Raw genomic sequence first — 27,935 nt, 5'->3', positions numbered from 1 at the left:
AGTGTAATGGAGCAACATATGGGAAACTGTTGGTAACCAACCCAAATTTACAAATGCTATGTTCTTAAACGTAGAAAATGTTGTATATACAGAATTATAACAAAGTCAGTTGATCATGAAATAAAGGAATTTATTTCCAATCACTGTTCTAGCAGTTAATGGTGTAGACTACACAGTTCAGAAGAATGTAAGGATAACAGTAAAAGTTTTCTCACCAGGTGGGTATTTCCCTAGATGAGACAGTGGAGAGGACAGACCTGAAGGACCTACTGGAGATCGTTGGCTGTCGAGAATCAGCGGTAAGTTCTTGTCATCTTATCCTTGACAACAGACTCTGTGTAATTTTGAATGATTCAGAAGTGCTTTTTATTTTGTTTCATTTGCTTGTTGAGTCTATCGAATGTGAGCAGCCAGGGTCATTTTGAGGTGGAGTCTCCTTGTGGTAGCTGGTGGCTTCTTCACTGAACAACATACAAGAGGCCCGTCACAAGCCATCCAGAGCAATTTAAAGTGTCTTGCTCAACGTCATAACACTACAGCACAGACCAGTCCATTTCTCAGAAACACAAACAGCCACAGGAATTGGGGAGTGTCAAACTTCACACCTCATATCTTCAACTATGGTTACATGACTTACACTCTGAGCTATTGCAACCCCTGATTGGGCTACCCAGCATAATAATGGTTTCCTTTTGTTGTCTGGTAATGCTTCTCGGCAAAACAGTTATTATCAAAACTAACAATTTAATATTGTCACTGCTACAGTAGTAAAGATAGAAGTTTTTATTGAGGAGATGATATTATATATTTCATAAATAAATAAACTGTAGAATAAGATTTACTTACTGTTTGCTATAAAGGAGTCGCTAGCTGATGACCTTGGCCCAGAACCTGCCACCAGTATCAGGAGCTCCCCATTCAGGAGGACCAGTACCTTCCTACAGCATCCAGTTTTCAACAGGTCAGCTAACTTATTAAACGATGCTACATCGCTGACAGTGTACACACTGCTTCTTACAAAAAAACATCAGAGGACTCCCATAGTATAAAAATATATCTAATTGACATCAATAAAAGAAATAATTCCGTACAGTGTCCTTATAAAGATACAGATTAAATAATTCCGTACAGTGTCCTTATAAAGATACAGATTAAATATAGAAGTGGAGCAGGTAGGATTTCTTCTGCATTCAATTATTTCTCCACTTTAGATTGAAAAGATACATTACCAGTCAGAGACCAACATTGTATTGTACATAAAGTACCTAGAACATGTACAGTAACATATATATCATTATACAGATACCAGTCAGAGACCAACATTGTATAATACATTAAGTATCTAGAACAGTAACATATATATCATTATACAGATACCAGTCAGAGACCAACATTGTATAATACATTAAGTATCTAGAACAGTAACATATATATCATTATACAGATACCAGTCAGAGACCAACATTGTATAATACACTAAGTACCTAGAACAGTAACATATATATCATTATACAGATACCAGTCAGAGACCAACATTGTATAATACACTAAGTACCTAGAACAGTAACATATATATCATTATACAGATACCAGTCAGAGAGCAACATTGTATAATACATTAAGTATCTAGAACAGTAACATATATATCATTATACAGATACCAGTCAGAGACCAACATTGTATAATACATTAAGTATCTAGAACAGTAACATATATATCATTATACAGATACCAGTCAGAGACCAACATTGTATAATACATTAAGTATCTAGAACAGTAACATATATATCATTATACAGATACCAGTCAGAGACCAACATTGTATAATACATTAAGTATCTAGAACAGTAACATATATATCATTATACAGATACCAGTCAGAGACCAACATTGTATAATACATTAAGTATCTAGAACAGTAACATATATATCATTATACAGATACCAGTCAGAGACCAACATTGTATAATACATTAAGTACCTAGAACAGTAACATATATATCATTATACAGATACCAGTCAGAGACCAACATTGTATAATACATTAAGTATCTAGAACAGTAACATATATATCATTATACAGATACCAGTCAGAGACCAACATTGTATAATACATTAAGTATCTAGAACAGTAACATGTATATCATTATACAGATACCAGTCAGAGACCAACATTGTATAATACATTAAGTATCTAGAACAGTAACATTTATATCATTATACAGATACCAGTCGGAGACCAACATTGTACGATACATGAAGTACCTAGAGAACAAGGACTTGTCGTTGGTCCACTCTATGATTCCACTCGGCTCCTGTACAATGAAGCTCAACAGTACAACAGAAATGATGGTAAGAAGCTATCCTACTAAAGTATGGATCTGAATGTCTGTCATCATGGTACACTAGCCCTTCTCTCATTTAAGTCATGGGATATTGTCTCTTTTGATGCCCCCACCATGAAATGAGGGGTATATAGTACTAGTGTTACCCATGTCCTTTGTGTCGCGTCACATATAATGTTACCCATGTCCTTTGTGTCGCGTCACGTCGTATCGCATCCCGTCACCAAATAGTGTTTTGGGGTGTCTAGTCTAGTGTATATGTAGCCACTAACTTAATCCTTGATTAAGACTTGGAATATTGTCTGTTCTTTATATTGGGATTCTATCTTCCTTGATTAAATCTTTGAGCACAGTTTTATTCTTGTTTATTTCTCAGGATGTATTGCTACCGTTAACATTTTCATGCACAAAAGTTTCAAATTGGCAAAAAGTAAATATTGTTTCATCACAAAATGTTGAAGCTTTGAAAAGTGTCCTCTGTAAGCTTTAGATAGCCTTAAATAAAATGGGATTTTCTATTTAAATATTTTTCTTATGGGAGGACTGCAGAAATGAAGAAATTCTATACATGGTGGGTGTCTATACATGGTGGGTGTCTATACATGGTGGGTGTCTATACATGGTGGGTGTCTATACATGGTGGGTGTCTATACATGGTGGGTGTTTGGGAAAATGCATTCTATGATATATTACTGTTTGAATTGAATCATTTCAATGGCAGATCCCTTTTTGACAAACTTAATTACTTAATCGGTACAAGTTTGTATTGTAGTTAAATATGGCGCTGACTTTGATGTTGTGTATTACAGAAATGTTGTTTTGGATATTGCAGCCTTGTTCTTGGAATGAATTTGCCAACATTCATCCATTTGTACCCCTGCCTCAGACAGAGGGCTACAAGGAAATGTTTGAAGAGTTGGAGAGAGATTTGTGTGAAATTACCGGTTATGATAAAATTTCATTCCAACCTAACAGGTAAGTGAAACAGTCTCTCGTTAGTGTTGTAGTGTGACCTCTACAGGTGTATCCAATCAGGTTGACATTTATACTCAACAACGGCTGGGGGTACACCTGGGTATAAGTTAGGTTAATAACTTTCCCCATGGCTATGCCTGTATTACAATGGTGACCATCAGTGTAATGATTTGATGTTCTGTGTAACATTACTGAGTTTGATGTCTGATGAACTGATGTTATGTGGAGGATTTAAATGTATAAAGTATTGTATGTATTGTGACCAAATGGTGTTATGGTCCTATAATACATGTTTCTATTGCTGTCAAGCTGACTTATGCCCTGTTGGGCTTACATGTATGTAAAAGATGTTTCTGCAATAAAACATGTACAACATGCTAAAATGTTTAAACCAGCTGCTTCCCAATTATATTTATAAACATACTGGTGATATGTACTGACAACAGGTATGATACAGAGTTAATGCCCTTTCTGTACTTCTTGTCTCCATTGGACAGGATGAATTTGTTCATGTCAGGAATACAGGGAGGGTTGTTCAAAGTTCGACATGTGAGGTGGAGAAACAGCCAGACATATAGATTAAAGTTTAATACTAAATATGGTTTTGGTTTTAGTCATACAGTATTTTAGGAGGATAAAGTCAGAACTTCACTATGATATATGTTGTTTTGATTGTTGACAGTGGTGCCCAGGGCGAGTATGCTGGACTGAGGGCCATCATGGCATACCTAAAAGCTACAGGAGAGCCCCAGAGAACAGTATGTACTGCAACTTGTCTCACTTAGTTACAGGTTTACCACCATCATGTCACCAATTCCAAGGTTTCATCTAACCAACTGTTGTCAGTAATCTGTCAGCTTTACTTAGACTTAGTTACAGGTTTACCACCATCATGTCACCAATTCCAAGGTTTCATCTAACCAACTGTTGTCAGTAACCTGTCAGCTTTACTTAGACTTAGTTACTGGTTTACCGCTAACATGCTTCAATCTATTGCTAGGTTTTGTCTCCCTGACTATAGTCGGTAATCTGTCAGCTTTACTTAGACTTGGTTACTGGTTTACCGCTAACATGCCTCAATCTATTGTTAGGTTTCGTTTCCCCCGACTATAGTCAGCAATCTGTCAGCTTTACTTAGACTTAGTTACTGGTTTACTGCTAACATGCCTCAATCTATCACTAAGTTTTGTCTCCCTGACTATAGTCAGTAATCTGTCAGCTTTACTTAGACTTGGTTACTGGTTTACTGCTAACATGCCTCAATCTATTGCTAGGTTTCGTCTCTCCGACTATAGTCAGTAACCTGTCAGCTTTACTTAGACTTGGTTACTGGTTTACCGCTAACATGCCTCAATCTATCACTAAGTTTTGTCTCCCTGACTATAGTCAGTAATCTGTCAGCTTTACTTAGACTAAGTTACTGGTTTACCGCTAACATGCCTCAATCTATCACTAAGTTTTGTCTCCCTGACTATAGTCAGTAATCTGTCAGCTTTACTTAGACTTGGTTACTGGTTTACTGCTAACATGCCTCAATCTATTGTTAGGTTTCGTTTCCCCCGAATATAGTCAGTGATCTGTCAGCTTTACTTAGACTTGGTTACTGGTTTACCGCTAACATGCCTCAATCTATCACTAAGTTTTGTCTCCCTGACTATAGTCAGTAATCTGTCAGCTTTACTTAGATTTAGTTACTGGTTTACTGCTAACATGCCTCAATCTATCACTAAGTTTTGTCTCCCTGACTATAGTCAGTAATCTGTCAGCTTTACTTAGATTTAGTTACTGGTTTACTGCTAACATGCCTCAATCTATCACTAAGTTTTGTCTCCCTGACTATAGTCAGTAATCTGTCAGCTTTACTTAGATTTAGTTACTGGTTTACTGCTAACATGCCTCAATCTATCACTAAGTTTTGTCTCCCTGACTATAGTCAGTAATCTGTCAGCTTTACTTAGATTTAGTTACTGGTTTACTGCTAACATGCCTCAATCTATCACTAAGTTTTGTCTCCCTGACTATAGTCAGTAATCTGTCAGCTTTACTTAGACTTGGTTACTGGTTTACTGCTAACATGCCTCAATCTATCACTAAGTTTTGTCTCCCTGACTATAGTCAGTAATCTGTCAGCTTTACTTAGATTTAGTTACTGGTTTACTGCTAACATGCCTCAATCTATCACTAAGTTTTGTCTCCCTGACTATAGTCAGTAATCTGTCAGCTTTACTTAGATTTAGTTACTGGTTTACTGCTAACATGCCTCAATCTATTGCTAGGTTTCGTCTCTCCGACTATAGTCAGTAACCTGTCAGCTTTACTTAGACTTAGTTACTGGTTTACCGCTAACATGCCTCAATCTATCACTAAGTTTTGTCTCCCTGACTATAGTCAGTAATCTGTCAGCTTTACTTAGACTTGGTTACTGGTTTACCGCTAACATGCCTCAATCTATCACTAAGTTTTGTCTCCCTGACTATAGTCAGTAATCTGTCAGCTTTACTTAGACTTAGTTACTGGTTTACTGCTAACATGCCTCAATCTATCACTAAGTTTTGTCTCCCTGACTATAGTCAGTAATCTGTCAGCTTTACTTAGACTTGGTTACTGGTTTACCGCTAACATGCCTCAATCTATCACTAAGTTTTGTCTCCCTGACTATAGTCAGTAATCTGTCAGCTTTACTTAGACTTGGTTACTGGTTTACTGCTAACATGCCTCAATCTATCACTAAGTTTTGTCTCCCTGACTATAGTCAGTAATCTGTCAGCTTTACTTAGACTTGGTTACTGGTTTACCGCTAACATGCCTCAGTCTATCACTAAGTTTTGTCTCCCTGACTAGAGTCAGTAATCTGTCAGCTTTACTTAGACTTGGTTACTGGTTTACTGCTAACATGCCTCAATCTATCACTAAGTTTTGTCTCCCTGACTATAGTCAGTAATCTGTCAGCTTTACTTAGACTTGGTTACTGGTTTACCGCTGACATGCCTCAGTCTATCACTAAGTTTTGTCTCCCTGACTATAGTCAGTGTTCTATCACTAAGTTTTGTCTCCCTGACTATAGTCAGTGTTCTATCACTAAGTTTTGTCTCCCTGACTATAGTCAGTGTTCTATCACTAAGTTTTGTCTCCCTGACTAGAGTCAGTGTTCTATCACTAAGTTTTGTCTCCCTGACTAGAGTTAGTGTTCTATCACTAAGTTTTGTCTCCCTGACTAGAGTTAGTGTTCTATCACTAAGTTTTGTCTCCCTGACTATAGTCAGTGTTCTATCACTAAGTTTTGTCTCCCTGACTATAGTCAGTGTTCTATCACTAAGTTTTGTCTCCCTGACTATAGTCAGTGTTCTATCACTAAGTTTTGTCTCCCTGACTATAGTCAGTGTTCTATCACTAAGTTTTGTCTCCCTGACTAGAGTCAGTGTTCTATCACTAAGTTTTGTCTCCCTGACTAGAGTTAGTGTTCTATCACTAAGTTTTGTCTCCCTGACTAGAGTTAGTGTTCTATCACTAAGTTTTGTCTCCCTGACTAGAGTTAGTGTTCTATCACTAAGTTTTGTCTCCCTGACTAGAGTTAGTGTTCTATCACTAAGTTTTGTCTCCCTGACTAGAGTCAGTGTTCTATCACTAAGTTTTGTCTCCCTGACTAGAGTCAGTGTTCTATCACTAAGTTTTGTCTCCCTGACTATAGTCAGTGTTCTATCACTAAGTTTTGTCTCCCTGACGATAGTCAGTGTTCTATCGACGTCACTTGTCATATATCTTTAACACTGTATTTGTCACAATATTAACTCCTGTCTTCATGGTAACCTGGACTATTCATATTTTGAATGGGTTTTCCAAATGCACACACAATCTTTTGAGTTTCAATCAAAACACACCTAAAATTTTTAATCAAAACACACCTAGAATAATTTACCCAAGGTCTGGAGAGTCTTTACTGTGTCCTACGGAATGAGACCAGCTGTCAATCCTTCCCTGACTACCCACGGTCTGAAGAGTTGTTACTGTGTCCTCCTGAAGGAGACCAGCTGTCAATCCTTCCCTGTCTACCCCAGGTCTGGAGAGTCTTTACTGTGTCCTATGGAAGGAGACCAGCTGTCAATCCTTCCCTGTCTACCCCAGGTCTGGAGAGTCTTTACTGTGTCCTACGGAATGAGACCAGCTGTCAATCCTTCCCTGACTACCCCAGGTCTGGAGAGTCTTTACTGTGTCCTACGGAATGAGACCAGCTGTCAATCCTTCCCTGTCTACCCCAGGTCTGGAGAGTGTTTACTGTGTCCTACAGAAGGAGACCAGCTGTCAATCCCTCTCTGTCTATCCAGGTCTGGAGAGTGTTTACTGTGTCCTACAGAAGGAGACCAGCTGTCAATCTCTCTCTGTCTATCCCCAGGTCTGGAGAGTCTTTACTGTGTCCTATGGAAGGAGACAGCTGTCAATCCTTCCCTGACTACCCCAGGTCTGGAGAGTGTTTACTGTGTCCTACAGAAGGAGACCAGCTGTCAATCCTTCCCTGACTACCCCAGGTCTGGAGAGTGTTTACTGTGTCCTATGGAAGGAGAACAGCTGTCAATCCTTCCCTGTCTACCCCAGGTCTGGAGAGTCTTTACTGTGTCCTACGGAAGGAGACAAGCTGTCAATCCTTCCCTGTCTAGGCCAGGTCTTGATAGTCTTTACAGGGAGGCTCATAAGTTTGATGATTAATTTTTTTAAGCAGTTATATAGTTAATTTTGCCCTTTCAGTTGACAAATGAATAATATGTACTTCTACAGCTACAGTGTATAACCTACTTTGATGTTTTATAGGAATGTCTCTGAAAACTTTGAAGTATATTGGTGTCTAGCCAGACAGTGTGTTGTGTACATAGTTGGGGTTTATACTAGAACCTTCCTGGTTGGTCAGTGATTTATTTACCTAGGAATCTTAATCCTGAACAGGAAGTGGACTGTGGTTTACATATCTGACGTTTATTTTGATTGATTGATTTTGGTGTGGCAGACGTTAAACACTACTCTACCTACATGTATGTCTACCTATACATCACACATACATCACACATACATCACACATACTCCAGTAAAATACCAGGGTATTTTTTACTTTGCTGGTACCCGGATGTTTCTCAAATGTGCATGAAAGTAGACCTGACATGTCCCAAAAGTCGGTTACTAATCACAGAGTAAGAATCTAGCTGCAGTGCAGACAGGATGAAGAAGAGATTTTTAAAGTAGGATATATATAAATAAATAGCATTCAGTTGAGACTACTCACCTTTTGTAAGAAGTCATCCAAACTTGAGATTTTATAATTCTGCAAAGGGGAGCCTAGATTTCTTAGCAGACAGCAGCAGCCAGAGCAGACATTGAATCAACTGCTTAGGTCTTCACAATTATAATAATGGCCTGTAAACCATTTTTCTTGAGCACATGTGTTGTAGAAGAGCATTTTAAAAGTGGGATTTGGGGCAGCAGTCCAAAACAAACTACCTATAACTACTTCAGTAACTTAATGGAGATGGCATCTTAAACAAGATCATCTAGCAGTGTGTACATTCTTTAAATAGGATGACTCAAAGATTTAAAAATGACATGTCAACCTCGGTTGCTACAAGCCATGGTTTTGATTTCAGAGAATTAACTGGCACAAATAATCTATTCTCTTATAAGGCACCGCCTTTGGTGTTGATAAGCTTTAAATTTAGTGCCATTTTCTTGGGACTGTTAAAGTGAAATTTCTCTAAAGATACCAAACTTTGGACAGAACAAGAATTTTAATGGACTTTGTTTTCATTTTGTCTATTACATGTACTACACATAATGTATGTTAGTTTAGTCTTTCTAAGACTTTTAATTGAAAAGTCCTAATGGCGCCTATAAATGTAGTGTACAAACCTGAACTAACAAGTCTATTCCTGTTCATTGTAACTCTTAGTGTTCTGAAAATATTGAATTACCTCCCCTTAGTCTGTAACATGATTCCACCACTCTCTTGTATTGTAGGTTTGTCTGATCCCTGTGTCAGCTCATGGTACCAACCCTGCTAGTGCCCAGATGGCCGGGATGAAGATCCAGCCAATCAATGTGGACAAGAATGGTTCTGTAAACATGGAACATCTCACAGCCATGGTAATCATAATTCATTACAGGAAATATGGCAGGGGCTCACAGCCATGGTAAACATAATTCAGTATAGGAAACATGTCAGGAACTGGCAGGCATAGTAAACATAATTCAGTGTAGGAAATATGGCAGGGGCTCACAGTCATGGTAAACATAATTCAGTATAGGAAATATGGCAGGGGCTCACAGCCATGGTAATCATAATTCAGTGTAGGAAATATGGCAGGGGCTCACAGCCATGGTAATCATAATTCAGTACAGGAAATGTGGGAGGGGCTCACAGCCATGGTAATCATAATTCAGTATAGGAAATATGGCAGGGGCTCACAGCCATGGTAAACATAATTCAGTATAGGAAATATGGCAGGGGCTCACAGCCATGGTAATCATAATTCAGTGTAGGAAATATGGCAGAGGCTCACAGCCATGGTAATCATAATTCAGTACAGGAAATGTGGGAGGGGCTCACAGCCATGGTAAACATAATTCAGTATAGGAAATATGGCAGGGGCTCACAGCCATGGTAAACATAATTCAGTACAGGAAATATGGCAGGGTCTCGCAGCCATGGTAAACTTTATTCAGTACAGGAAATGTGGGAGGGGCTCACAGCCATGGTAATCATAATTCAGTGTAGGAAAATAAGTTGCTATTTCTATATGCACATCACAATAGTAGAGGAGTATCAAATATTTTCTTTACCATCAGTCAATTTATCACTCTACAACATTATGTAGGTCACTGTGACCTATATTGTTTGATTTACAGACATAAGTAAAACTTTGTTGTGATTAGCTCCATTCTCACCAACACAGGAGCAGAATATGTACATGATTTCTAATTCTGATAAACACGGTTAATCAGGATATTTTAGGATATCTAAACTTTATTATTGACATTTTCACATACACATATTTTTAGTTTTACATTAATGCTACATGCACTGCAGTAACCTATGAATATTGTTTACGAGGAAGTATTTAGCATTGTAAGGCTAAGATAAAATGTTATTTTGAACAAATTTTGAAATTTGTACTGGGTAAGGATGACTTTGTGTTAGGATGGCCTTATGGATGTTTTTCCAGAAAAAAATTCATGATTGTAATGATTTCAGATTGAAAAGCACAAGGACACACTAGCATGCCTAATGGTTACCTACCCATCGACAAACGGAGTGTTTGACAAGGATATCAGGTAACAAGGGCTTCTTAACATAGAAACATCACATTCTCGTTAAATGTATATGGGACAGAACACATAGATAATCCCTGGTTAGATGAACATGGTATAATTCATAGTAGTGTCTCGGACAATATTCACAAAAATAACAATACATCTGTACATTATTGTGTAAAACCTAGAATGAAATGTGTGGTATGTAATACAATTATGGTATCATCCACAGGTAATAACAATGCCTGTCATTTCTGACTCCTTCTACCAAGCCACCAAGTTGGGAGGGGTTATAGCTGTGTTATCTCCTAGCCACCAAGTTGGGGAGGGGTTATAGCTGTGTTATCTCCTAGCCACCAAGTCTGGGAGGGGTTATAACTGTGTTATATCCTAGCCACCAAGTCGGGGAGGGGTTATAGCTGTGTTATCTCCTAGCCACCAAGTCAGGGAGGGGTTATAACTGTGTTATCTCCTAGCCACCAAGTCAGGGAGGGGTTATAGCTCTGTTATCTCCTAGCCACCAAGTTGGGGAGGGGTTATAGCTATGTTATCTCCTAGCCACCAAGTCAGGGAGGGGTTATAACTGTGTTATCTCCTAGCCACCAAGTCAGGGAGGGGTTATAGCTGTGTTATCTCCTAGCCACCAAGTCAAGGAGGGGTTATGTCTCTGTTATCTCCTAGCCACCAAGTCTGGGAGGGGTTATAGCTGTGTTATATCCTAGCCACCAAGTCGGGGAGGGGTTATAGCTCTGTTATCTCCTAGCCACCAAGTCAGGGAGGGATTATAGCTGTGTTATATCCTAGCCACCAGGTCAGGGAGAGGTTATAGCTGTGTTATATCCTAGCCACCAAGTCAGGGAGGGGTTATAGCTGTGTTATCTCCTAGCCACCAAGTCAAGGAGGGGTTATGTCTCTGTTATCTCCTAGCCACCAAGTCTGGGAGGGGTTATAGCTGTGTTATATCCTAGCCACCAAGTCGGGGAGGGGTTATAGCTCTGTTATCTCCTAGCCACCAAGTCAGGGAGGGGTTATAGCTGTGTTATATCCTAGCCACCAGGTCAGGGAGAGGTTATAGCTGTGTTATATCCTAGCCACTAAGTCAGGGAGAGGTTATAGCTGTGTTATCAGGGAGGGGTTATAGCTGTGTTATCTCCTAGCCACCAAGTCAGGGAGAGGTTATGTCTCTGTTATCTCCTAGCCACCAAGTCGGGGAAGGGTTATAGCTCTGTTATCTCCTAGCCACCAAGTCAGGGAGGGGTTATAGCTGTGTTATATCCTAGCCACCAAGTCGGGGAGGGGTTATAGCTGTGTTATATCCTAGCCACCAAGTCGGGGAGGGGTTATAGCTGTGTTATATCCTAGCCACCAAGTCAGGGAGGGGTTATAGCTGTGTTATCTCCTAGCCACTAAGTCAGGGAGGGGTTATAGCTGTGTTATCTCCTAGGTACGAAGTTGGGGAGGAGTTATCTCCTATGTACCTAGTCAGGGAAGGGTTATAACTGTGTTATCTCCTAGCCACCAAGTCAGGGAGGGGTTATATCTTTATTATCTCCTAGCCACCAAGTCAGGGAGGGGTTATAGCTGTGTTATCTCCTAGCCACCAAGTCAGGGAGGGGTTATATCTTTGTTATATCCTAGCCACCATGTCAGGGAGGGGTTATAGCTCTGTTATCTCCTAGCCACCAAGTCAGGGAGGGGTTATAGCTGTGTTATCTCCTAGCCACCAAGTCAGGGAGGGGTTATAGCTCTGTTATCTCCTAGCCACCAAGTCAGGGAGGGGTTATAGCTGTGTTATCTCCTAGCCACCAAGTCAGGGAGGGGTTATAGCTCTGTTATCTCCTAGCCACCAAGTTGGGGAGGGGTTATCCCCTATGTACCTAGTCATGGAGGGGTTATATTGTTAAGTTAGTGTTTTATATACATTTGTATGTTCTCCTTTTTCAGCACTAGCAATTTCATTTTTAACAGTTATTTTATCAAACTTTATATCATGGTCAAGTGTGAGTCAGAATACCTGGAATAAGTTCATGCTTCTGGGTGCCAAGATCAAGGACAATGTCATTCTTTCTTTTTAAAGAAAATCATTGTCAGCACTCTTAGTGACTTCATTTTAAATAGATTTTGATCAAATGTCATAAAATGATCTAGTACACACCTCCAACCTTGTGTTTCGGGGTGCTAAGGTCACGGATAAGGGTAATGTTATTATTCATATACATGTATATTATTTGTCAGTAGTCTAGCCAATTCCTTATGAATGCATTTAACTCAAGCTTCATATATTGGTCAAAAATGTGTGTGAGAATACCTCAAACAGGTTTTCATTCAGGGTCACTGTTACTATTTAAGAAAATACCTTGAACAACTCCATTTTTAAACAGATTTTTATCAAACTTCATAGATTAGTCTAGTATGAGAATACATTGAAGGAGTTGGCCTCAGAACTTATTGCATGATATTTCAGCAGGTATACTTGGCATGTGAGGTGATTGATATTGCTTGTGATGCCTTGTTAATCTAGATTATTTTTACAGGTTGGATTATATATTTGTATTCTAGATCATGACAATAACATAACGTCCTTTTGTCTCCATGTTGACCTGTATTGATATCAATGTAAATATGGCTATAAATGAACGGACGTAATTCTATGCATCGGTCACCCAAGCTTCTTTCGTATTGACAATAAGTACAATCTGACAAGCATTCAGTAGTATTTTATATTGTGTTACAGAGACATCTGTGATTTGATTCACCGTTATGGTGGACAGGTATACCTAGATGGGGCCAACATGAACGCTCAGGTAAACTCATCTACCGATACTCCACCAGCTAATACAAGTGTAACAGGGTCAGATAGTGATATGTTCTAAGGCTCTGTGTCAGTGTTATGTCAGAAAAAAAGTATGTTAAGTCAAGTGTCAATAAGTCAAATCTCAGTAGAGTCAGGTGACAATAAGTAAGGTCAAGTGTCAATAAGTCAAATCTCAGTAGAGTCAGGTGTCAATAAGTAAAGTCAAGTGTCAATAAGTCAAATCTCAGTAGAGTCAGGTGTCAGTAAGTCAAATCTCAGTAGAGTCAGGTGCCAGTAAGTCAAATCTCAGTAGAGTCTGGTGTAAGTAAGTCAAATCTCAGTAGAGTCTGGTGTAAGTAAGTCAAATCTCAGTAGAGTCAGGTGTCAATAAGTAAAGTCAAGTGTCAATAAGTCAAATCTCAGTAGAGTCAGGTGTCAGTAAGTCAAATATCAGTAGAGTCAGGTGTCAGTAAAAAAAGAGCTGGTCTTGTGTCAGTTAAGTCAGTTACAGGTAACATTATGTGTCAGTAAAATAACGGTGGCGGTAGTGTATAAACATGGTGGCAGTAGTGTAAAAACAGGGTGGCAGTATTTAAAAACGGGGTGGCAGTAGTGTTAACGTATGGTGGCAGTAGTGTAAAAACAGGGTGTCAGTAGTATAAAAACAGAGTGGCAGTAGTGTAAAAACAGGGTGGCAGTAGTGTAAAAACAGGGTGGCAGTAGTGTTAAATTAGGGTTTCAGTAGTGTAAAAACTGTGGTAGTAGTGTAAAATCAGGGTGGCTGTAGTGTAAAACAGAGTGGCAGTAGTGTAAAAACAAGGTGGCAGTAGTGTAAAAACAGAGTGGTGGTAGTGTTAAATTAGGGTTTCAGTAGTGTAAAAACTGTGGTAGTAGTGTAAAATCAGGGTGGCTGTAGTGTAAAACAGGGTGGCAGTAGTGTAAAAACAGAGTGGCAGTAGTGTGAAAACAGAGTGGCAGTAGTGTAAAAACAGAGTGGTGGTAGTGTAAAAACAGTGTGGCAGTAGTGCAAAAAAAAAGGTGGCAGTATTTAAAAACAGGGTGGCAGTAGTGTAAAAACATGGTGTCAGTAGTGTGAAAACAGGGTGGCATAGTGTAAAAACAGGGTGGCAGTAGTGTGAAAACAGGGTGGCAGTAGTGTGAAAACAGGGTGTCAGTAGTGCAAAAAAAAAGGTGGCAGTAGTGTAAAAACTGTGGTAGTAGTGTAAAATCAGGGTGGCTGTAGTGTAAAACAGGGTGGCAGTAGTGTAAAAACAGGGTGGCTGTAGTGTAAAACAGAGTGGCAGTAGTGTAAAAACAGAGTGGTGGTAGTGTAAAAACAGTGTGGCAGTAGTGCAAAAAAAAAGGTGGCAGTATTTAAAAACAGGGTGGCAGTAGTGTAAAAACATGGTGTCAGTAGTGTGAAAACAGGGTGGCATAGTGTAAAAACAGGGTGGCAGTAGTGTGAAAACAGGGTGGCAGTAGTGTGAAAACAGGGTGTCAGTAGTGTAAAAACAGGGTGGCAGTAGTATAAAAACAGGGTGTCAGTAGTATAAAAACAGGGTGTCAGTAGTGTGAAAACAGGGTGGCAGTAGTATAAAAACAGGGTGTCAGTAGTGTGAAAACAGGGTGGCAGTAGTATAAAAACAGGGTGTCAGTAGTATAAAAACAGGGTGTCAGTAGTGTGAAAACAGGGTGGCAGTAGTGTAAAAACATGGTGGCAGTAGTGTGAAAACAGGGTGGCAGTAGTGTAAAAACAGGTTGGCAGTAGTGTAAAAACAGAGTGGCAGTAGTGTAAAAACAGGGTGGCAGTAGTGTGAAAACAGGGTGGCAGTAGTGTAAAAACAGGGTGTCAGTAGTATAAAAACAGGGTGGCAGTAGTGTAAAAACAGGGTGGCAGTAGTGTAAAAACAGGGTGTCAGTAGTATAAAAACAGGGTGGCAGTAGTGTAAAAACAGAGTGGCAGTAGTGTGAAAACAGAGTGGCAGTAGTGTAAAAACAGGGTGGCAGTAGTGTAAAAACAGGGTGGCAGTAGTGTAAAAACAGGGTGGCAGTAGTGTAAAAACAGGGTGGCAGTAGTGTAAAAACAGAGTGGCAGTAGTGTAAAAACAGGGTGGCAGTAGTGTAAAAACAGGGTGTCAGTAGTATAAAAACAGGGTGGCAGTAGTGTAAAAACAGAGTGGCGGCAGTGTAAAAACAGAGTGGCAGTAGTGTAAAAACAGAGTGGCAGTAGTGTAAAAACGGTGGCTGTAGTGTAAAAACAGGGTGGCATAGTGTAAAAACAGGGTGGCAGTAGTGTAAAAACAGGGTGGCAGTAGTATAAAAACAGGGTGGCAGTAGTGTAAAAACAGGGTGGCAGTAGTGTAAAAACAGGGTGTCAGTAGTATAAAAACAGGGTGGCAGTAGTGTAAAAACAGGGTGGCAGTAGTGTAAAAACAGGGTGGCAGTAGTGTAAAAACAGGGTGGCAGTAGTATAAAAACAGGGTGGCAGTAGTGTAAAAACAGAGTGGCAGTAGTGTAAAAACGGTGGCTGTAGTGTAAAAACAGGGTGGCATAGTGTAAAAACAGGGTGGCAGTAGTGTAAAAATAGGGTGGCAGTAGTGTAAAAACAGGTTGGCTGTAGTGTAAAAATGGTGGCTGTAGTGTAAAAACAGGGTGGCATAGTGTAAAAACGGTGGCATTAGTGTAAAAACAGAGTGGCTTTAGTGTAAAATCAGAGTGGCATTAGTGTAAAATTAGGGTTGCAGTAGTGTAAAACAGAGTGGCAGTAGGGTGAAAACAGGGTGGCAGTAGTGTAAAAACAGATTGGCAAAAGTGTAAAAACAAAGTGGCAGTATTGTTAAATTAGGGTGTCAGTAGTGTAAAAACGGTGGCTGTAGTGTAAAAACAGGGTGGCATAGTGTAAAAATAGGGTGGCAGTAGTGTAAAAACAGGTTGGCTGTAGTGTAAAAATGGTGGCTGTAGTGTAAAAACAGGGTGGCATAGTGTAAAAACGGTGGCATTAGTGTAAAAACAGAGTGGCTTTAGTGTAAAAACAGGGTGGCATAGTGTAAAAATAGGGTGGCAGAAGTGTAAAAACAGGTTGGCTGTAGTGTAAAAATGGTGGCTGTAGTGTAAAAACAGGGTGGCATAGTGTAAAAACGGTGGCATTAGTGTAAAAACAGAGTGGCTTTAGTGTAAAATCAGAGTGGCATTAGTGTAAAATTAGGGTTGCAGTAGTGTAAAACAGAGTGGCAGTAGGGTGAAAACAGGGTGGCAGTAGTGTAAAAACAGAGTGGCTGTAGTATAAAAACAGGGTTGCAGTAGTATAAAAACAGATTGGCAAAAGTGTAAAAACAAAGTGGCAGTATTGTTAAATTAGGGTGTCAGTAGTGTAAAACAGTGGCACTAGTGCAAAAACAGGGGGTAGGTTAAAAAGGTGTCATAAGTGCAAAAACAGAATCTGCCTCAGTAATTTATACATTTGTGTGTGACAGGTGAGAATCTGTTGTTAATTGTTTATACATTTGTGTGTGACAGGTGAGAATCTGTTGTCATTTGTTTATACATTTGTCTTTGACAGGTGGGAATCTGTTGTCAATTGTTGATACATTTATCTTTGTGACAGGTGGGAATCTGTTGTCAATTGTTGATACATTTATCTTTGTGACAGGTGGGAATCTGTTGTCAATTGTTGATACATTTGTCTGTGTGACAGGTGGGAATATGTTGTTAATTGTTTATATATTTGTCTGTGTGACAGGTGGGAATCTGTTGTCAATTGTTTATACATTTGTCTGGGTGACAGGTGGGAATCTGTTGTTAATTGTTTATATATTTGTCAGTGTGACAGGTTGGAATCCGTTGTTATTTGTTTATACATTTGTCTGTGACAGGTGGGAATCTGTTGTCAATTGTTTATACATTTGTCTGTGACAGGTGGGAATCTGTTGTCAATTGTTTATACATTTGTCTGTGTGACAGGTGGGAATATGTTGTTAATTGTTTATATATTTGTCAGTGTGACAGGTTGGAATCCGTTGTTATTTGTTTATACATTTGTCTGTGACAGGTGGGAATCTGTTGTCAATTGTTTATACATTTGTCTGTGTGACAGGTGGGAATCTGTTGTCAATTGTTTATACATTTATCTTTGTGACAGGTGGGAATCTATTGTTAATTGTTTATACATTTGTCTGTGGCAGGTGGGAATCTGTTGTTAATTGTTTATACATTTGTCTGTGACAGGTGGGAATCTGTTGTTAATTGTTTATACATTTGTCTGTGACAGGTGGGAATCTGTTGTCAATTGTTTATATATTTGTCTGTGTGACAGGTGGGAATCTGTTGTTAATTGTTTATACATTTGTCTGTGGCAGGTGGGAATCTGTTGTTAATTGTTTATACATTTGTCTGTGACAGGTGGGAATCTGTTGTTAATTGTTTATACATTTGTCTGTGACAGGTGGGAATCTGTTGTCAATTGTTTATATATTTGTCTGTGTGACAGGTGGGAATCTGTTGTCAATTGTTTATACATTTGTCTGTGTGACAGGTGGGAATCTGTTGTTAATTGTTTATACATTTGTCTGTGACAGGTGGGAATCTGTTGTCAATTGTTTATATATTTGTCTGTGTGACAGGTGGGAATCTGTTGTCAATTGTTTATACATTTGTCTGTGTGACAGGTGGGAATCTGTTGTTAATTGTTTATATATTTGTCTGTGACAGGTGGGAATCTGTTGTCAATTGTTTATATATTTGTCTGTGTGACAGGTGGGAATCTGTTGTCAATTGTTTATATATTTGTCTGTGTGACAGGTGGGAATCTGTTGTCAATTGTTTATACATTTGTCTGTGACAGGTGGGAATCTGTTGTTAATTGTTTATACATTTGTCTGTGACAGGTGGGAATCTGTCGTCCAGGAGACTATGGATCTGATGTATCTCACTTAAATCTTCACAAGACGTTTTGTATCCCACATGGTGGAGGAGGGCCTGGAATGGGTCCAATAGGGGTGTAAGTTAAACTAGACCACCGATGTACAGATCTTTTTCCTTTACTTAATAGGGTCATGAATTCAAGCTCTGACATATATGGCAACATCTGGCAACAGAAATTCTCATCCATACAAAATTTACCCTATCTCAATCTGTATTATATTCATTAAGATAAATGGTGTCTCATCTATGATGCTATTGTTTTAGATCATGTGTTCTGATGAAATGTTTAAGAAAAAATATTTATGTTGTCTTGGTAAAGTGTTAAGATATATTTATTATGTCCTGGTGAAGTGTTTCATAAGATATATTTATCTTAAGATATTTTTATGATAAGATATATTTATGTTATGGTAGAAAGAAGCATTTAGCACCATACCTGCCTACTCACCCTGTGATCCCACCTTACGGTACCACCGGTCCCGAGGCAAAGTCGTTTGGAGTTGTTTCTGCTGCTCCATTTGGTTCCAGTGCCATTCTGCCCATTTCCTGGGCCTACATTAAGATGATGGGAGCCAAGGGCTTGCGTCATGCTTCAGAGATCGCTATACTTAATGCCAATTACATGAGCAATAGGCTGGAAGGATACTACAAGACACTGTACAAAAACGAAAACGGTTGGTGACTTATATCGTAATTTTAGTAGATGATGAAAAAACAATTTCTTTATGTGATGTTTTTGTAAGTTAACCCCATGGATTGTATACCCTGTATAATTAATCTGGTAGTCTATTGCTGCTGCAAACAGCAACATAAAATGATGAAATATGTAACATTATTTAGTTAATATCCTACCTGACTTTGTAATGAAATCGGGTAACTACTATCGCCAACCTAAAAAATTGTCATTTGACTGGAGTAACTTCCACACTCTCAATTATGTTATGGCAATATTTAATTATCCCGCCCAATGATGGTTCGCAGGGATATACAAACAGATTCCATCTAAACAGTGGCATTTCTGGAGCCTGTCTCCAAAAACATTAAAGACAACTTCTCAAGGTTTTCTACAAAAAAGAATCAAGTGGTCTTGTAATGCCTTTTGCTATGAAGTAGTTTTCATTTCAATATTTTCATGGTCACCATGGAAACAATAGTCAAAATCACTGAGTTAAGCATTTCCAGAGCATTTCTTTCAGACCACTTTCCCAAAAATATTCTGTGAAACTTCCTTCATACATCAAGTAGTGTTCTAGTAATGTGTTCTGGTATTAAGGAGTTTTCAGTTTTGGTATTTCTTTGGTTTCCATATCGAAACAGTCAAATTCATTGATGTCTATTGTTACTGGACATATCTCCATAACCATTTGAAAGTAACTTCATTAAACTTTATACACATACCAATTCAGCGGACTTGATAATGGCTCCAATATACACATACCAATGGAGCGGACTTGATAATGGCTCCAACGTGTTGACTAGACTTTAGTCACCACTTCTGTTCCATCTTTAATATTGACTTTTAGTTCTGCTTCTAAACATACTATCAAATAATCTCAGTAAGATATCATACCCATGACTGGGCTCCCTTGATGGGGGATCTGAATGAAAGATATCATACCATGACTGGGCTCCCTTGATGGGGGATCTGAATGATAATGTCCTTTGTTTGTATTCAGCTTCTGCACTTGTCATCATTATAAGGAGAGGACAGCGAAAGGACAGATAGAACATATTAGCTATAAGTCTGATACCAATCATATTCGCTAGTTTTGTCAATAAGTCAATGTTTTTTAAACTGTAATGAACCACTTAGAAGACAAACAGAACACAACCTGGTGATATCTTAGCTACAGGAATTGTAGTTTTAAGTATATATGTCTGGGCATTGTTGTTGGATTAACAGGTTTTCTGTTATCTATATGTGCAGACACAACTTTTGTAGATTGTAGTACCAGTATTACAGTTAACAATAATGTGTGAAGTCACCAAAATAATAATGATTTTAGTTTCAATTCGTATTCTGTAATAATGTATAGACTTTTTGTGTTACAGATCTTGTTGCCCATGAATTCATCTTAGATTGTCGGGAGTTCAAAAAGACTGCTAACATCGAAGTGATGGACATAGCTAAACGACTACAGGACTATGGTAGGAATCTCTTGTCGACCTTCACTATTATCATGTTCTTCACCTGCTGATTATGGCTAGCTGTACGGGATATTAGAATCCCTTTGTGGAACTATCATGGCTAATCTCCATAGTTATGGACCCTCTAACCTTACATACACATCTAGTGTTGAAATTTAATTCTGAATAGTTACAGTACTGTAATAAAACTATCTGGTTATTAATCTTTATTTTTGTGTCACTTTTTGTCACTGTATCAATGAGGAATGTGTATCTGCTCCAAGCTTGAGTTTTTACTTTATGTTGATTAGGGTTTCACTCCCCTACGACGTCCTGGCCGGTCGTCGGTACCCTCATGATTGAGCCAACAGAGTCTGAAGACAAGGAGGAATTAGACAGATTCTGTGATGCTTTAATTGGTAAAATATGTAATTTAAGCTAGTTATGGAAAATTAATGTAAAAGTACAATCAAATGATTAATTATAATTATCTTATAAATATACAGTGTATTTGTGAAATACAGGGGAATTTGATGTAGCGTTAGATAGACTTGTTATATATTGATTCATCCACTGTCATTCTTTCATTTACTTTATTTTATAGCTATTAGGAAAGAAATCCAGATGATTGAGGAAGGAAGAATTGATTCTCGAAATAACCCAATAAAGGTAACAAAATTGTGATAACCCATAAAGGTAACAAAATTGTAATAACCCATAAAGGTAACAAAATTGTGATAACCCAATAAAGGTAACAAAATTGTGATAACCCATTAAAGGTAACAAAATTGTGATAACCCATAAAGGTAACAAAATTGTGATAACCAATAAAGGTAACAGAATTGTGATAACCCATAAAGGTAACAGAATTGTGATAACCCATAAAGGTAACAAAATTGTGATAACCCATTAAAGGTAACAAAATTGTGATAACCCATAAATGTAACAGAATTGTGATAACCCATAAAGGTAACAAAATTGTGATAACCCATTAAAGGTAACAAAATTGTGATAACCCTTGCCATAAAGGTAACAAAATTGTGATAACCCATAAAGGTAACAAAATTGTGATAACCCATAAAGGTAACAAAATTGTGATAACCCATAAAGGTAACAAAATTGTGATAACCTAATAAATGTAACACACTTGTGGTAACTCAATACACAAACTTTTCACGTCAATTAGGTTTTTGTGTTGAAAAGTTGTTGCAGTAAAGAGTGGCTCTTTTATCTGATGTAAAATTTCCATGACTTGTTGTTTTTATACAGAATTCTCCACACAGTCAGGCAGTTGTCATGGCATCCCAGTGGGACTTCCCCTATTCCAGAGAGGTGGCTGCTTTCCCTTTGGTACGTTTGTATATTTTAGCTATTTTAATCGCCCTACATCCGTCGTCGATGGTCCTTCTGTAGCTATTTAAATCGCCCTACATCCGTTGTGGATGGTCCTTCTGTAGCTATTTAAATCGCCTTACATCCGTCGTCGATGGTCCTTCTGTAGCTATTTAAATCGCCCTACATCCGTTGTGGATGGTCCTTCTGTAGCTATTTAAATCGCCCTACAGCCGTCGTCGATGGTCCTTCTGTAGCTATTTAAATCGCCTTACATCCGTTGTGGATGGTCCTTCTGTAGCTATTTAAATCGCCTTACATCCGTCGTCGATAGTCCTTCTGTAGCTATTTAAATCGCCCTACATCTGTCGTCGATGGTCCTTCTGTAGCTATTTAAATCCCCTACATCCGTTGTGGATGGTCCTTCTGTAGCTATTTAAATCGCCTTACATCCATTGTGGATGGTCCTGTAGCTATTTAAATCGCCCTACATCCGTTATGGATGGTCCTTCTGTAGCTATTTAAATCGCCTTACATCCGTTGTGGATGGTCCTTCTGTAGCTATTTAAATCGCCTTACATCCGTTGTGGATGGTCCTTCTGTAGCTATTTAAATCGCCTTACATCCGTTGTGGATGGTCCTTCTGTAGCTATTTAAATCGCCCTACATCCGTTGTGGATGGTCCTTCTGTAGCTATTTAAATCGCCTTACATCCGTTGTGGATGGTCCTTCTGTAGCTATTTAAATTGTCCTACATCCGTTGTGGATGGTCCTTCTGTAGCTATTTAAATCACCTTACATCCGTTGTGGATGGTCCTTCTGTAGCTATTTAAATCGCCCTACATCCGTTGTGGATGGTCCTTCTGTAGCTATTTAAATCGCCCTACATCCATTGTGGATGGTCCTTCTGTAGCTATTTAAATCGCCTTACATCCATTGTGGATGGTCCTTCTGTAGCTATTTAAATCGCCTTACATCCGTTGTGGATGGTCCTTCTGTAGCTATTTAAATCGCCCTACATCCGTTGTGGATGGTCCTTCTGTAGCTATTTAAATCGCCCTACATCCGTTGTGGATGGTCCTTCTGTAGCTATTTAAATCGCCTTACATCCGTTGTGGATGGTCCTTCTGTAGCTATTTAAATCGCCCTACATCTGTTGTGGATGGTCCTGTAGCTATTTAAATCGCCCTACATCCGTTGTGGATGGTCCTTCTGTAGCTATTTAAATCGCCCTACATCCGTTGTGGATGGTCCTTCTGTAGCTATTTAAATCGCCCTACATCCGTTGTGGATGGTCCTTCTGTAGCTATTTAAATCGCCCTACATCCGTTGTGGATGGTCCTTCTGTAGCTATTTAAATCGCCCTACATCCGTCGTCGATGGTCCTTCCGTAGCTATTTAAATCGCCTTACATCCATTGTGGATGGTCCTTCTGTAGCTATTTAAATCGCCCTACATCCGTTGTGGATGGTCCTTCTGTAGCTATTTAAATCGCCTTACATCCGTTGTGGATGGTCCTTCTGTAGCTATTTAAATCGCCCTACATCTGTTGTGGATGGTCCTGTAGCTATTTAAATCGCCCTACATCTGTTGTGGATTGTCCTTCTGTAGCTATTTAAATCGCCCTATATCCGTTGTGGATGGTCCTTCTGTAGCTCTTTAAATCGCCCTACATCCGTTGTGGATGGTCCTTCTGTAGCTATTTAAATCGCCTTACATCCGTTGTTGATGGTCCTTCTGTAGCTATTTAAATTGTCCTACATCCGTTGTTGATGGTCCTTCTGTAGCTATTTAAATCGCCCTACATCCGTCGTCGATAGTCCTTCTGTAGCTATTTAAATCGCCCTACATCCGTTGTGGATGGTCCTTCTGTAGCTATTTAAATCGCCCTACATCCGTCGTCGATGGTCCTTCCGTAGCTATTTAAATCGCCTTACATCCATTGTGGATGGTCCTTCTGTAGCTATTTAAATCGCCTTACATCTGTTGTGGATGGTCCTTCTGTAGCTATTTAAATCGCCTTACATCCGTTGTGGATGGTCCTTCTGTAGCTATTTAAATCGCCTTACATCCGTCGTCGATAGTCCTTCTGTAGCTATTTAAATCGCCCTACATCTGTCGTCGATGGTCCTTCTGTAGCTATTTAAATCCCCTACATCCGTTGTGGATGGTCCTTCTGTAGCTATTTAAATCGCCTTACATCCATTGTGGATGGTCCTGTAGCTATTTAAATCGCCCTACATCCGTTATGGATGGTCCTTCTGTAGCTATTTAAATCGCCTTACATCCGTTGTGGATGGTCCTTCTGTAGCTATTTAAATCGCCTTACATCCGTTGTGGATGGTCCTTCTGTAGCTATTTAAATCGCCTTACATCCGTTGTGGATGGTCCTTCTGTAGCTATTTAAATCGCCCTACATCCGTTGTGGATGGTCCTTCTGTAGCTATTTAAATCGCCTTACATCCGTTGTGGATGGTCCTTCTGTAGCTATTTAAATTGTCCTACATCCGTTGTCGAAGGTCCTTCTGTAGCTATTTAAATCACCTTACATCCGTTGTGGATGGTCCTTCTGTAGCTATTTAAATCGCCTTACATCCGTTGTGGATGGTCCTTCTGTAGCTATTTAAATTGTCCTACATCCGTTGTGGATGGTCCTTCAGTAGCTATTTAAATCGCCCTACATCCATTGTGGATGGTCATTCTGTAGCTATTTAAATCGCCTTACATCCATTGTGGATGGTCCTTCTGTAGCTATTTAAATCGCCTTACATCCGTTGTGGATGGTCCTTCTGTAGCTATTTAAATCACCTTACATCCGTTGTTGATGGTCCTTCTGTAGCTATTTAAATCGCCCTACATCCGTTGTGGATGGTCCTTCTGTAGCTATTTAAATCGCCTTACATCCGTTGTGGATGGTCCTTCTGTAGCTATTTAAATCGCCCTACATCTGATGTGGATGGTCCTGTAGCTATTTAAATCGCCCTACATCCGTTGTGGATGGTCCTTCTGTAGCTATTTAAATCGCCCTACATCCGTTGTGGATGGTCCTTCTGTAGCTATTTAAATCGCCCTACATCCGTTGTGGATGGTCCTTCTGTAGCTATTTAAATCGCCCTACATCCGTTGTGGATGGTCCTTCTGTAGCTATTTAAATCGCCCTACATCCGTCGTCGATGGTCCTTCTGTAGCTATTTAAATCGCCTTACATCCATTGTGGATGGTCCTTCTGTAGCTATTTAAATCGCCCTACATCCGTTGTGGATGGTCCTTCTGTAGCTATTTAAATCGCCTTACATCCGTTGTGGATGGTCCTTCTGTAGCTATTTAAATCGCCCTACATCTGTTGTGGATGGTCCTGTAGCTATTTAAATCGCCCTACATCTGTTGTGGATTGTCCTTCTGTAGCTATTTAAATCGCCCTATATCCGTTGTGGATGGTCCTTCTGTAGCTATTTAAATCGCCCTACATCCGTTGTGGATGGTCCTTCTGTAGCTATTTAAATCGCCTTACATCCGTTGTTGATGGTCCTTCTGTAGCTATTTAAATTGTCCTACATCCGTTGTTGATGGTCCTTCTGTAGCTATTTAAATCGCCCTACATCCGTCGTCGATAGTCCTTCTGTAGCTATTTAAATCGCCCTACATCCGTTGTGGATGGTCCTTCTGTAGCTATTTAAATCGCCCTACATCCGTCGTCGATGGTCCTTCCGTAGCTATTTAAATCGCCTTACATCCATTGTGGATGGTCCTTCTGTAGCTATTTAAATCGCCTTACATCTGTTGTGGATGGTCCTTCTGTAGCTATTTAAATTGCCTTACATCCGTTGTGGATGGTCCTTCTGTAGCTATTTAAATCGCCTTACATCCGTTGTGGATGGTCCTTCTGTAGCTATTTAAATCGCCTTACATCCGTTGTGGATGGTCCTTCTGTAGCTATTTAAATCCCCTACATCCGTTGTGGATGGTCCTTCTGTAGCTATTTAAATCCCCTACATCCGTTGTGGATGGTCCTTCTGTCCTCAGTCTGTCTGTAAACAGTCCTTGTTATCACTATTTAATAGAACAGTCCTGAGGGATATTTCTCGTAATTTACATGTAGTTTCCCATGGTCCCTAGTTATGCCCATTCAGTTTGGAGTCTGATTGGAAAACAAGATGGCTAACAGGTGGCCATCTTTGACAATTGAAGTTTGTTATCGTTTTTTCATGGAAGTGCTGAAGGGATGTTTCTTAAACTTCACATGTAGGTTCCAATTAGGCCTTAGTTGTGCCCATTTAATTTTGAGTCTGATTGGGAAAACAAAATGAACAACAGGCATCCATCTTCGATTTTGACATTTGAAGATTGTTATTGCTATTTCCTTTGTGGTACTTGAAGAATACTTCTCAAACTTCACATGTAGGTCCCTTTTGGTCCCTTTTTGTGCACATTTAATTTTGGGTCTGATTGCGAAAACAAAAGGGTGGACAGGTGGCCATCTTGGATTCTGACAGTTGAAAATTTGATATTTCAGAAAGTTCTTGCTAGATCTTTATTAGGATTCACATGTACGTTCCCCATATTATCAAATGATCAAGAGGAACAGGGAAAAGAGGGGGAAAATAGAGAAAAGATAAGTTTTTCATAGGACTTATGAAGATTATTCAATTGTGGGAGCCAAGATCCCTCTGGGATCTCCTATAACTTAGATAAATTTATTAACAAGATACAAGTAACACTTCATTGTACAATCCAAGTACAACAGTCTGGCATATGATACGAATATAGTGTCTCTGTTATACTCTCTTACATTGAAGATGACAATGTCTTCCTTTGCAGCCCTATATTCGACCTGAATCAAAGTTCTGGCCGACAGTAAGCCGCATAGATGATATCTTTGGAGACCAGAACTTAGTGTGTACCTGCCCACCAATGTCCAGTTATGAATCTCCATATGTAGACCAGCTCAAGAAAGAAAAGATTTCCATGTCATGAAGGCTTGAAGTTAGGTAATTGAAAACTTTTACTGTACTGAGGGTTCTGGAGAAAACAGGCGACAATAGATACAACAGGACCTTCCTGGATGGCGTTTCACTTTCTGAGGAAAAGAAAAAACCTAATTATTTCTGCTAATTAAGCATGTTATATGATCCAATGTAGATCTTGACTAAGGTGTGATATTGATACTGTAGATGTTTGTAAAGCTAAGACTAAATGATTCAGTTTGCATGGCTGTAGTGTAGAACAATATGTTCTTACTAATGATTTAAATTATAGATAATAAAATTGGATGAAATTTTGGTTATTTGATATACTGAAACTGTTAATAATTTTATCAAGAAAACTTCAAAGGTCAAAGTTAGTATTATTCTGACTGTTGTTTGTAAGGATACCGTCTGACTGTCGTTTGTAAGGATACCGTTTGACTGTCCTTTGTAAGGATACCGTTTGACTGTCCTTTGTAAGGATACCGTCTGACTGTCCTTTGTAAGGATACCGTCTGACTGTCCTTTGTAAGGATACCGTCTGACTGTCCTTTGTAAGGATACCATCTGACTGTCCTGTGTGAGAGTTTAGCTATTAAGATCTGTTTCATACTTAAAGAAAATATTTTATGAAACTGCTGAAAAATTAAACAGACATCTTATTAAGAACAATAAACATCACACTTTAATATCTAATGAAGTATTCCTTCAAGTTTATACTCGTGGTTTTATTTAACAGGGAAAGTACTCCTGTTTCTTTAGTGATGTTAGCACACAGCTGAATACTCCTATCTTCTAAAATTGATTAAGTGATATAAGCAACTTTAGCACACTGCTGAATGTCTCTTATCTTGTAAACTTATCTGAGTGATTTATGTCTGAGTGATTTATGCAACTTTAGCACGCTGCTGAATGCTCTTATCTTGTAAAATTGATCTGAGTAATACAAGCAACTTTAGCACACAGCTGAATGTCTCTTATCTTGTAAAATTGATCTGAGTGATATAAGCAACTTCAGCATACAGCTGAATGCTCTTATCTTGTAAAATTGATCTGAGTAATATAAGCAACTTTAGTACACAGCTGAATGTCTCTTATCTTGTAAAATTGATCTGAGTGATATATGCAACTTTAGCTCACAGTTGAATGTCTCTTATCTTGTAAAATTGATCTGAGTGATATATGCAA

At 39.0% G+C, this 27,935-nt stretch overlaps 1 protein-coding gene across 1 annotated transcript in view; it reads left to right on the top strand.

The window, feature by feature from the left end:
* LOC117325273 (glycine dehydrogenase (decarboxylating), mitochondrial-like) overlaps positions 1-27,619 on the top strand; it is a 43,918-nt gene extending 16,299 nt beyond the window's left edge. The window contains exons 11-25 of the mRNA XM_033881384.1: positions 219-299; positions 861-961; positions 2,226-2,352; positions 3,178-3,320; positions 4,003-4,078; positions 9,318-9,443; positions 10,552-10,631; positions 13,345-13,414; positions 18,288-18,400; positions 18,739-18,998; positions 20,377-20,472; positions 20,763-20,870; positions 21,056-21,120; positions 21,721-21,801; positions 26,602-27,619. Of these exons, the coding sequence (XP_033737275.1) occupies positions 219-299; positions 861-961; positions 2,226-2,352; positions 3,178-3,320; positions 4,003-4,078; positions 9,318-9,443; positions 10,552-10,631; positions 13,345-13,414; positions 18,288-18,400; positions 18,739-18,998; positions 20,377-20,472; positions 20,763-20,870; positions 21,056-21,120; positions 21,721-21,801; positions 26,602-26,757 (1,683 nt within the window). The 3' untranslated portion in view covers positions 26,758-27,619. The remainder of the gene's footprint in view (positions 1-218; positions 300-860; positions 962-2,225; positions 2,353-3,177; positions 3,321-4,002; positions 4,079-9,317; positions 9,444-10,551; positions 10,632-13,344; positions 13,415-18,287; positions 18,401-18,738; positions 18,999-20,376; positions 20,473-20,762; positions 20,871-21,055; positions 21,121-21,720; positions 21,802-26,601) is intronic.
* The last annotated feature ends 316 nt before the right edge of the window (positions 27,620-27,935 follow it).

This window comes from Pecten maximus, chromosome 4, assembly GCF_902652985.1.
Source record: "Pecten maximus chromosome 4, xPecMax1.1, whole genome shotgun sequence".
Taxonomy (NCBI): domain Eukaryota; kingdom Metazoa; phylum Mollusca; class Bivalvia; order Pectinida; family Pectinidae; genus Pecten; species Pecten maximus.
Note: the sequence above shows the minus strand (reverse complement) of the source record. Positions and strands in the feature narration are given on the sequence as shown.